An 11,752-nucleotide genomic window follows, 5' to 3' on the forward strand; every position below is an offset into this window, starting at 1 on the left:
TTACAAATACATTATTATGAAGTTATTTTTAATTTAAAAATAGTTTATAAAGTTTTAGGCAGACGTTTGCATTATTTAATGACTAAGATTTCGAATTGAAACTTTTAATTTTTTCCACGTTAAAATCTGGAAAATTCTGAATCTTGAACGGATTTCGAATCGTTTTGTAAAGTGAATTATTGTTCCCTTTTAATACCTAAATTACACATTCATTTAAAAAAAAAATTTTAAGTAAATTACGAATTGTGAGCTGAATGATGTCATCATTGAAATCGATAACAATTCAATTTATTATTTAAAAAATCACTGTCGTTTTCCGGATTTTCTCTATTTCAACAAATTCCCAGCCATTTTCCGGTTTTCCAGTCCAGCGGCCAGCCTGAGAGTTTTATAATTTATTTATTTTACTTTTTTTAGAAACAGAATCAGCGCTCAGTGATAATTCCATGAGCGATAAAAACACAGAAACAACAGAGGAAGCGGCTCTAAGTCATATTGGAACAATTATTGGAAATTCCAAAGATTGGGGAGGCCATCGAAAGCAGAGGACCCTACACTAAAAAACACTTTTTTTTACGGTGCTAACCTAGATCCCAAGGGGGATAGTAAGAGGATCTGCTAGATGTAGCAATGGTGTATTCTACATATGTGTAGAATACACATATGTAGTTTTTGAGCTGCTCTTTTTAAATGAAACCACCGGGGAAAAAATCCGAACCTATCGCTTTCCGTGAGAATGTACTGGTAAGTGAGAAGGGAAGATTTCGTGAGGCCTCCTTCTCTCCTGAAAGTCCGGTCCTTGACTGGGTGAAGCAGTAAGTCACTTAACTAAAAAAGCGTTACTGAATATACCGGTTATGCCAAATGATACATTTGACCAATTATACAGCGCTCCAAGCGGCCAAGACATGAACCTTCAATGGTACACGAACGTTGTCGATTTGGCCTTTGCATTTCTCTAGTAACAACGGACTTTTTGTGTACTGGGATTTCTGTTAGGAATAATTTAAGCCTGGCTGAAATAAGCTTTGGATATCTTTCACTGGAAAGTGGGGCTGGCCCTTGCCTATGTGGACTTTTCTTAAAGCGACGATATGCATTGACGTAATGACGATTACGAGTCTCCACATGTATGGACGCGATGTATTATATCATGTTATATTGCAGCCTGGCTCTCATTCATTGCTGTGAGAATAAAGTTTGGGTTTTAAAAGATAATTTTGGAAAGATTAGCATCAAAGTGTTGAATGATAAGTGTCATACCTTGTCAGAAATACAGCTTTGCTCTATTGGGACTGTAGAGTGGCGACGCCTTGTGGCGAGTCGTCTATACGGTAGCAGGACCTCTGAGAAGTTACTATTCGATTTCAACCGGAAGAGACTGGACGCTAGAATGCTTGTTTTGCTGGAGTCTCTCCGTTTTATGTAATTAGAGTTAGACTAGTAAGTCGTATCATAATAGAGCTTGTGAGTTAATAAACGATACCAAGTGTTTATAAACGCGTTGTGATTATTTTGTGCCATAATCCACCTCCAGCTTCCACTTAAAAGCAGAATTCTTATAGGTTATGAGCGAAAGAAGAAAGAAAAGAAGGATTGGCGAGTTTGGAAAGATTAGAACAGAGTTCCCGTTCCTCTCCTACAATCATTGTCATAGAGTGGCTGGTAAGTTATAAAAAAAATTTTTAGACGACTTAGAGAAAATAAAAATGATTTAGAGAAAAAGAGTTCAGATGTGGGAAAGTGCGTGAAATTCTTTTGTTTCTCCAGAGAAAAAGCGGTGCTTAATAACTCTCTAAACAACTTCAAAATCAGAAATTTTTAGATTATATTAATAAAATCAACATAAGAGAGAATTGTAGGTACGCCAACAATATTCTCTCGAGCATAAAATAAATAATATTTGATTGAATTTATTAGAATTACGTTTACACGCTTGTGAGGATAAAACGTTCAAATAGAGTAGACATTCAACAAGTTATACATTGAATTTCCAAAACACAAAAAAAAAACAAAAAATTTGAATGATTAGAAGTGAGAATGATAGAAAACAAAGATAACTGACCGGCAAAATTCAGCAAGCCACGCTTACAGGTTCAAACCTGCGTGATTTGAAAAGTATAGATATAGATATACAGTCACCGTAGGCTGCGTGGCTTGTTTAGAGGAAAAAACCCGCGCATGCTATTAAAAGATGTTGTTGTCGTGTCTCTCTCTCTCTCTCCTTCCGAGAAGAACCTTGAGAAAAATTGAATACTTAGAATTTGGGAGAAAATAAAATACTTTTTTTCTGCGAATATAGCAATAATTAAGAAACCATTTTAAGAAAGAGTTACTAGATATCTTTTTTTTAGATATGCGCTAAAATGATATAACTTCGGTGCAGTATGTTTTGACTGTTGTTTGAATATGCATATAGATATTAAATGTGGTGTTTTATTTAGAGATAAAATTAGAATCAGAGCTTAAGCTGTTATAATCAAAATAACTGTTTTGAGAATTTAGAATAATATCTATAAGAGATTGGAGTAATGATTAGAATAAATCAAATTGTAACTGGATTTTAAAAAATAGAAGTGTAAAAAAACAGCAAATGAATGCGTGCATAAATGTTTCATTGTGCATTAAAACGAATGAAAAACAAAAAAAGTCGAGTTTGAAGTGAAATCTTTGGTACAGAGTGCAGCTTTTGCTTGACGACAGTAGTGTTTTCAAGAGCGTTGCTGTGCATTTTTCTCGTGCACGATCGACTCTGACAGATGAAAAGAAAAGATCAGCTTTTTATCAAGCTGTGTGTAACACTATACTTGAGATTAGATGAACAGATTTTATTTATAGAAAAACTAATGAGAAATAATTAAATTTGGAGGAATTAAAAGCCTTTTTATTACAGTTAGAGTCCGAGAAGAAGTCAGAAAAGTCATTAGAAGCAAATATGACGTCGTACAGCGCGAACTACCAAAATAAGAATTTTCAAAAGTGACCAGCTAAAAAATGCCATAGATGTAATGACTTTGGCTATTACAATGATACTTGTCCTATGGCAAAATATAATCTTTGGTTCTGCTACATTTGTCAAAAGGTGATAGATCATAAAGGTCCAGATTGTCCTTACAAACCTGGAGGATCCAATCAAGGGTATGTTGATAAAAATTATAAGAATAATAATTTTAGAGGTTACGGTAAAGGTAAATTTAGAGGAAAATTCAGAGGTAACTTTAGAGGTAATAGAGGTAGTTTTAGAGGTAAAGTCAGTAAAAGTCGTCTCACTATTAACAACGTAGGAAAGAAGAAATTGCAAGCAGCACAAACAGGTAAATTTTTTGATTATAATGATCACTCAAATGAAATTACTTTTTTGGCGGACTCAGGAGCGACTGAGCATATTATAAATAAGAGTATAATTTTAAGTAATTTTAAGAATTACACAGGTGAAGTGATTAAAAGTACAAATAAGAATAAATGCACTGATGTAGAGATACATGCATCCTTAATTACAAACAAACAACAGTGAAATAAAATTGACTAACAAATGCAGGGTTAGGTATCTATTTAGATGACAAAAAATGAGAGATTTTTAATAAAGAAACAGGTGAAAAATACCTATCAGGTTGTCATAGTAAACCCAATTGTATTATAACATTTTCAAATAAAAATAAAGATAATGAAACATTGGATACCCAACGTACTCAAGAATTGAACCCTGAAAACAAAGTTATGAACAGATAAGATGAAGGAATGCTATGGCATATAAGATTAGATCACCCTAGTTTGAATTATTTAAAAGAATTGAAAGAATCAAATGAACTATCAAATAAAGTGAAATTCGAGAATAATATATTAGATTGTGAAACTTGTACATTAGCAAAAATGGAAAAATTACCATTTAAAGAATAGAACAATAGCCAGTAGACTCCTACATACTATACGTATAGACACTATGGGACAATTTAAAGTACTCTCTTTCCCTGGTAATAATAAATACATGATAATATTCTCAGATGATTTTTCGAGATGTGATAAAATATATTTAATTTATAATAAAAACGAAGCAGCTGATTGTTTAGAGAAGTATTTAATAACTATTAGGAACCTTTTAGATAAGAATGAAACAGTCTGTTATCTAAGAACAGCCAGTGCTAGAGAGTTCACAGGTGGTGATTTTTTAGAAGTTATGGAAAATGAAAAGATTGAGGGTGATTATGCACCTCCATATATACCTGAATTAAATGGTACAGCTGAGAGGTTTAACAAAACTATACAGCAAAAAATTAGAGCATTAATGTTTGACTCTGGCTGAACAAAAACGATGTGGATCTTGGCAGCAAAAAAAGCTATGAATATGTACAATCGTACACCACATAAAACACTTAAATTTGACACACCTTGAAATAAATTAAACCCTAGAATTCAAACACTTTTTGAAAAGATTAGACGTTTTGGATTTATTGCTTATGCTAGATTACCCCTTACTGATTTTAAGTTTGCGCAAAAAGCAATTAGAAGAATTTTAGTTGGTTACTTTAGAACAGGTTACATATTTTGGGAACCAACCACAGGTAGATTTTTAAATTCGATACATGTGAAATTCAATGAGAAGTTAGTATATAAAAAGTATATAAAACGGAAAACACTGAGTTAAAAAAGTCTTAGAATTAGAAAAAGAACAAAATGTTGCAGAAGAGAAAGTACTTCTGCTTTAATAGACCCTGAAACAAACTTAGAAAATTTTGAACCTTTCATTGAAACTAACAAATTAGATGAAAATAGACCAAAAAGGTAGGGCCCAAAAAGCGTAAAGTAAAAGATAAAATAGAAGAAGTTGAGAGCAAGAATCTTAGAATGTCAAAGAGACAACCCAAACCTAATTTAGGTAAAAACTTTTTTATACTCAAACAATTAAGAAATTCAATGAGTTAGAAAGTAAAGATGAGGAAAGACATGCTATGCTAACATCTATTAATAAAGGCCCACGGAACTACAAAGAAGCAATGTTTAGCATTAAAAAGGCTGAATGGAAAAGGCTACTTTAGATGAATTAAAATGAATAGAAGATAAAAAGGTATTTCAATTAATTAATTGACCAAAAGGTGTAAATACATTAGATTTTAGGTGGATTTATAATAGAAAGAAAGATCCAGATAGTAAAACTATATTCAAAGGGAGATTAGTAATTAGAGGTTATCAAAATGAAAAGGAGTACGAAATTAGAGAAACATATGCTCCGATATCAGGACTCCCACTAGTAAGATCAGCTTTCAGTATAATTAAAAAACTAGATTTAGAAGCTAGACAGTCAGATGTAAAAACAGCTTTCTTGAATCGTATTTTAAAAGAACCCATTTATATGGAAATACCTGAAGGTTATGAGTGTAGTGAGGTAAATAAAGTACAAAAATTGTGTTGACTTAATAAAGCCCTGTACGGTTTAAAAATAAGTTCAAAAGGATGGTATAAAAGATTTTCAGAACAATCTTGAAAATTAGCGTAAGAAAATGACATAAATGAACCATGTCTATTTACAGTCTGTCAAGTTAAAGCGTGGGTGGCTTTACTCGCAGTCGGTAAGGTGTATCGACATGATTTTGGTGTCAAAATATTAAGAAGAGCTCCCTCTTTCATGCTTTTTGATTTAACATTCAGTTTGCTTTCAATTCTCATCTTGTTACCACGTTACAAAAAATGAGTTCCGTATACGCTTCGCGCTTCGAGGCTGTGTTCCTTTGTTCCCACCCAAAAGGTCCCAAATTGTCTCACAATCAAGCTGCAAAGTACATGGGAAAATCATCGTCGTTCGTCAGTAAGTGGGTAAAGCGGTATAAAGAGACCAAAAATGTTAATGACTTCCCAAATCGTGGTTCGATAGGAAAAGTGTCCGACAAATTGGAAAAACTGATCGTGTCAATGTTTTCTCGCAATCCTTTACTAACGCTGCGCGGAAAAAATGCGGAGAAAAAGGCTTTATTACCATCTGCCAAAAAGATGTTCGTCGATAAAAACGAGACCTGGATACTGCAAGAGGATAATGATCCCAAACACCGCAGCAAGCTATGTAGGGCTTGGAAGGAGGAGGCTCGAGTCGTAACGTTGGATTGGCCCTCACAGTCACCTGACGCTAACCCAATCGAAAACGTGTGGGCCTTCGTGAAGCTGAAGCTTCGTGGAAGAAAGGTACACACATTGAAGCAGCTGTGTCTACAAATTCGTCGGATTTGGAGGTCTCTGCCGAGAGAGTACGCGGAAAAACTCGTCGAAAGCATGCCTTCGAGGTGCCAGGCCATCATCGACTCCGGCGGTGATTGGACAAAATACTAAAAGAAAAGCATTTTGCTCGACACCTTGACAAATGTAATTCCATGTAGAAACATGCGTTTAAATAAAATATTTTACCAAAAAAGTTACCCACGCTTTAACTTGACAGACTGTACATGGAGAAAAGAAGGTAAAGTTGCATTTGTAGTACTAAATGTAGACGACATGATTACTGCATGCAACGATACTAGAAAATTAGATGAAATAACAATACATTTTAAAAGTACTTTTAAAATGAAAGATCTAGGTGAACCCGAATACTTTTTGGGAATGAAAGTTCAGAGAAATAGAGAAAAACAAGAAATGATTATTTCTCAACCTGAATACATAGAGAAAAATTTAGAGAAATTTAATATGAAAGAATGTAATTCACAAGAAACTCCGAAGAATACTAGACAAGTTAAGAGGAAAATCTTAAGACTTAAACAAAACTTAGATGAAATGAAAGATTTAGAAGTTGCGACAAAAGCACCATACAGAGAAGCTATTGGTAGCTTCCCTGGCGGACCGAAGGAACCGAATGGAGCCTCTCAACTTTTAAATTGTTGAAATTCGGATTCCACATTAAAATTCCTTGTAGAAGGTCACGGATTAATCGCAATAGTTTTTTTGCAACGGTAAAAAGTTTAAAAAATATAAGACATATAAAGCCTGTTGACTGCTACACTTCAAACACATCGCCTGTAAGTAGCAGTCAACAGGCATTATACGTCTTATATATTTCTAACTTTCTACCGTTGCAAAAAACACTATTGCAATTATTTCGTGACATTCTACAGGAAATTTTATCGTAGAATCCGAATTTCGATCATTTTAAAGTTGATTTTTCTGTTTTTCAAGTTTCTTTTTTAAAGGAACCGAATGGGTTCTTTACGGGCACTTTGCAGAGGCTTCATTCGGTTCCTTCGGTCCGCCAGGGTTATCATATCTGGCAATTGCAACAAGACCAGATATAACATATGCAGTTAACTTCTTGGCTAGAAAGCAAACAAAACTAAATGAAGAAGATTTGGCAGAAGTTTAAAGAATATTTAGATATCTTAGAGGAACAACAAATTTAGTTCCACGTTATGCAGCAAAAACAAATGAATTAGAAGCTTTAACATATGCAAGTTTTAGAGATATAGAGAATTAAACTTCAACAAGCGGCTATGTCATCAAATTATTTTTGGTGACACAGTATCTTGGAGAAGTAGTAAACAATCGTATACAACATTATCAACATTCCAGGCAGAATATTTTGCCATGAGTGAGGCATGTAAAGAGATCATTAGTTTAGATAAAGCTATTAGGGATATCATAGGAAAAACTATGCACCCAGTTACAATTAGATGTGACAATAAGTCAGCTGGTGATTGTACTCAAATGGAAGGTAGTTATAAATTAAAAGATTTTGATGATGACTTAGATCGTATAAAATTAACCTAAATGAAAGAGAAAAGTATGGTAAGAAAGTTCATATGGCAGATTGGTTAGAATATAGCCTAAGTATATGGTATAGTTAACATTTTTAATTTTATATATTCACAGATAAGCAGATTAAGAAATAAAATAATAAAACAGAGACCAAAGCGCAGTGAAAGCTACAATCAAACCAAAAAAGAAATATTTATTATAACAGATAATTTTCTACTATATTTAATTTTGCATCAGATTTAAAACAAGTTTCCATAATTAGAATTACGAGAAAAGTGTACCTTATTAGATTTAAGGTATTGAAATGTAAATTGATAATGCAATTATTATATAAAAAATATGCGCAAAGGGAGTGTCAGAAATATAGCTTTGCTCTATTAGGACTATAGAGTGGCAACGCCTTGTGGCGAGTTGTCTATATGGTAGCAGGACCTCTGAGCGGTTATTATTCGAGTTGAACCGGAAGAGACTGGACGCCAGCATGGTTGTCTCCTGGAGTCTCTCCGTTTTATGTAATTAGAGTTAGACTAGTGAATCGTATTATAATAAAGTTTGTGAGTTAATAAACGATACCAAGTGTTTATAAACGCGGTGTGATTATTGTGTGCCATACATCTACCTCCAGCTTCCACGTAAAAGAAGAATTCTCATATACTTAACCAGCTGACGGAAGACTGCATGTACGACCACATAAAAACTGTAACTGAGTAATCAGTGATTCACGCTGATTACACCAGTGACGGAATTTCACTGGGTGAACCAATGAAATATTACTTATTGGCTGTGAAAGACTTCTAGATGTTTCAATAAGTCAAATGAGCCTACTACATTTTAAGAGAGTGTGTTTGGAATATCGTCTTTCAGTATAGAATTTTTTTTGATATATATATTTGTTGTATTTTTGAAATACTTTATATAGTTATTCTAATGACTAATGATTTAAATGTATCCTTTGATAAATAGAACATGGTTCAAAGGTCTAACTGACAGTATACTAATCAATTTTGGGGAGAAAAGAATGATATATTTCTTTTATCCCTGTCAGAGCCGTGTTTTTGTACTTGCATACAATGCATTATGCCGCCATAGTAAATAAATGCAACAATATTAATAGTCTTTAAATTTTTTTACAAATTAAACAAGAAATTCTCTTGCCTGTGCTTCTAAAAATCGAAAATTTTCTAATTTTTTTGACGCTCTTCGTATTATCTTCAAATCCTTCACACGCACATAAATAAATCCAGATAAATAGCTTTGCAGGTTAGAAAAGCCTCCCCCGTTTCCTCCCGATTAAACAGGTTCATGAGATATTTAATATTCATCCAAAAAACCTAGGCGACTAGATACGATATTCCTAATATTTTCTATTTCGATTTTTTTAAAGCTGTGAATTTTTTCTTGAAAGCAAAAACAATTTTTATTAACGATAAAGGAAATGTAAAGTTTCTATGAATAATTTTCATTTGTGGATATTTTCTCTACGTTTACCGTTTTCATTCAGAAAGCCTACTTAACTATATACGATATTCCTAATATCTTTTATTTATACTTGGTATTAAAGTTGTACCTTTGTCAGAAAAAATATAAATAATTGTTAATAACGGGAAAATAAATAAAAAACTTTGAAGAATAATTTTCATTCAGGGCAATTTTCACCCCGTTTCATGTTTTCATACAAAAACCTTAGACGACGAGATACAATATTCGTGATAATTTTTTTTTAAATTTTACTTTTTTATTAAAAGCAAAAAATGTAATAAATACAAGAATAGTGTAATGTTTTAAACAGTAATTTTCATCTAGGAATTTTCTGTGTATCACGAAAAAATTATTTTCTAGCAGTAATAAAGTAATTTTTGTTTTATTTTCGGAATAATTTTTCTTTTTGTAGCAATTTTCAAATATTCTTTTACATTCAAATTTTTTCTTGATATATGGAGCCGTCTTTTACGTTTCATTTGTGTATTAATATAATTACACTATAAATAATCTTAGTTTCAAACATTTTTTGGAAACATCTTTAGTTTTGCATTGAACATTTCTCCTGAGTGGTATTCGGGGAAACAGTTGCGCTTTTTATTTGAGCTAAAATTGACGAAAGTAATTTTTGTTCGAACATTTTTTTGCTTAGAAAACTAATGCTCTAAAAACTGGGTAAGTTTTGATAGATTATAAGTAAAATTAATTTTATTAAAAAGTTTGAACCCAAAGGTATCTTAAAACATTGTTTAAATAGCCATTTTCTCTGTAAGTTTGTGCTTTATTGACGTAAGGAAATATGTTTAAAAATCTTTTTTTTTCTTTGAAAATGTTGTCACTCCAGTTAAGTATTAATGTTATAGAAACTAGATTCAATTGTTCTGTTTCTGTGTATACAATTTTGCCAGATTGTTCACATTGTTTTTCATTGGGAAATTTTTAGGGTAATAATAAGGGATAAAGCAGATACATTTTGGATTTTGAAAGAAAGACTAAGTTAAAACAGTATAACACTATTTCCATACAGAAAATAATGTTAGTTAAGCTTTGTAGTAAATTGTGAAAAAAAGTCAAAATTGTTATTTCATACATTTTCTTAATGTGTTTGCTGATGATATTAGGGTTTGATATCAAGTGTCAAGAGTTTTCCTTTTATTAAGTGTTTAATCGCAATTATATAGTAAAGTAGTCGTTTAAGCATTTACAATTATGTTTAATACTACTTATATTTTTGTAATTTTTTAAATATTATCTCTTTTGTTGCAGTAGAAGAAAAAATAATTGTTAACAAAATAATTACATCTTTTCAAATAATAATAATTTTTTTCAAGTGAAACCGATTTGTTATGTAAAATATGCGTCAGTTAAGAAAGATTAATAAAGAATAATGTCACTGGAAATAAAGACTGTCGTTTCGAATTCCCTGACCTGTCCCCTAGTGTGGCGTCAATCGGAATTTAAGATTTTATTTTTTCATGCTATAGATTTCTTTTCTTGACCTATACATGGCAAAGCCTGAAGTAAAGGTTTTTCGATTATCCACCGATGGAGGGCGGCAGGCCTCAGGCCCATTTCTTGTTCTTCTATTAACGGAGCCGGGACGCTTCATCCTGAGACGTGTATATTTACACTGCACGTGACTGGGTACTTCTCCGCAAATCATGTCACATTCCCCTATTGTAAATTTCTTATTTGGCAAATTTCTTTGTTGGTTTATATTACATCGTTTATGCCTCTCATATTCCAAATATTATCGAATCCCCAAACCCAAAATAATTTCAAGTAGCATTATTTCGCTTGAGTGCCAGCCCAGCAAACATAATTACAGAATAATTCGTTAACTGTTCTAGAACACAAAAGAACGTGTTCTAGAACAGGTTAGTAACAGGTTACGAACATGCGAGTAACTATGTCATCCCCCAAACGCTAGAACAATTCTGTAACAGTTATAGAACGTTGTGACTTACGATCTGTAACATTTTTAGAATTCGGTTACTAGTGTTATGTAACATCTCTGTAACATATCTAGAACGATTTGACAATCGATCTGTAAAATTTCTAGAACAATACTAGAACTCAATTAAAAATGTTGTATAACAAATCTGTAGCAGATCTAGAACGCTGTGACAATGTAACGTTTCTGGAACAATTCTAGAACTTTGGTACGCTGCGTTGTAAAAAAAACTAGGACAAAGCTATAACAGTTTTATAACAATTCTATAACAGTTTTAGAACTTTTATGTGTGAAATATGGAACATTGTTATATACCCCATACAGCAATAGGATATCCCGAGATTTTCGACCTGAACCTGTTTATGTCCCGGGTTACTCCAGGGATAACCCGTCGGAATATCCTGCGAGGCGGCAATTTTGAAATCCATACGCGTACGAGGGTGGATTGATAAGTTTCCGGCCTGACCAAGAGATGGCGCCACTAGGCCCACCTTGAGGTGGCGTTCTATAGTACCAACCTTAGATAGCTTGTAGCTATAGTTTCAGCCCGATCGCCATGTTAGTTTAGGTTTCAGAGCACACTGAACAAGA

General features: G+C 32.9%; 1 protein-coding gene across 5 annotated transcripts in view; it reads right to left on the minus strand.

The window, feature by feature from the left end:
• LOC117172093 (DE-cadherin-like) overlaps positions 1-11,752 on the minus strand; it is a 470,947-nt gene that overhangs the window by 214,506 nt on the left and 244,689 nt on the right. Inside the window, exon 15 of one of the 5 annotated variants that reach the window (XM_033359865.1) lies at positions 2,134-2,238. The exons of the other annotated variants lie outside the window; for them this stretch is intronic. Coding sequence (XP_033215756.1) covers positions 2,162-2,238 — 77 coding nt within the window. The 3' untranslated portion in view covers positions 2,134-2,161. Of the gene's footprint in view, positions 1-2,133; positions 2,239-11,752 lie in introns of those variants that run through there. 5 annotated transcript variants of the gene reach the window in all.

Source organism: Belonocnema kinseyi, chromosome 4, assembly GCF_010883055.1.
Source record: "Belonocnema kinseyi isolate 2016_QV_RU_SX_M_011 chromosome 4, B_treatae_v1, whole genome shotgun sequence".
Classification (NCBI taxonomy): Eukaryota; Metazoa; Arthropoda; class Insecta; order Hymenoptera; family Cynipidae; genus Belonocnema; species Belonocnema kinseyi.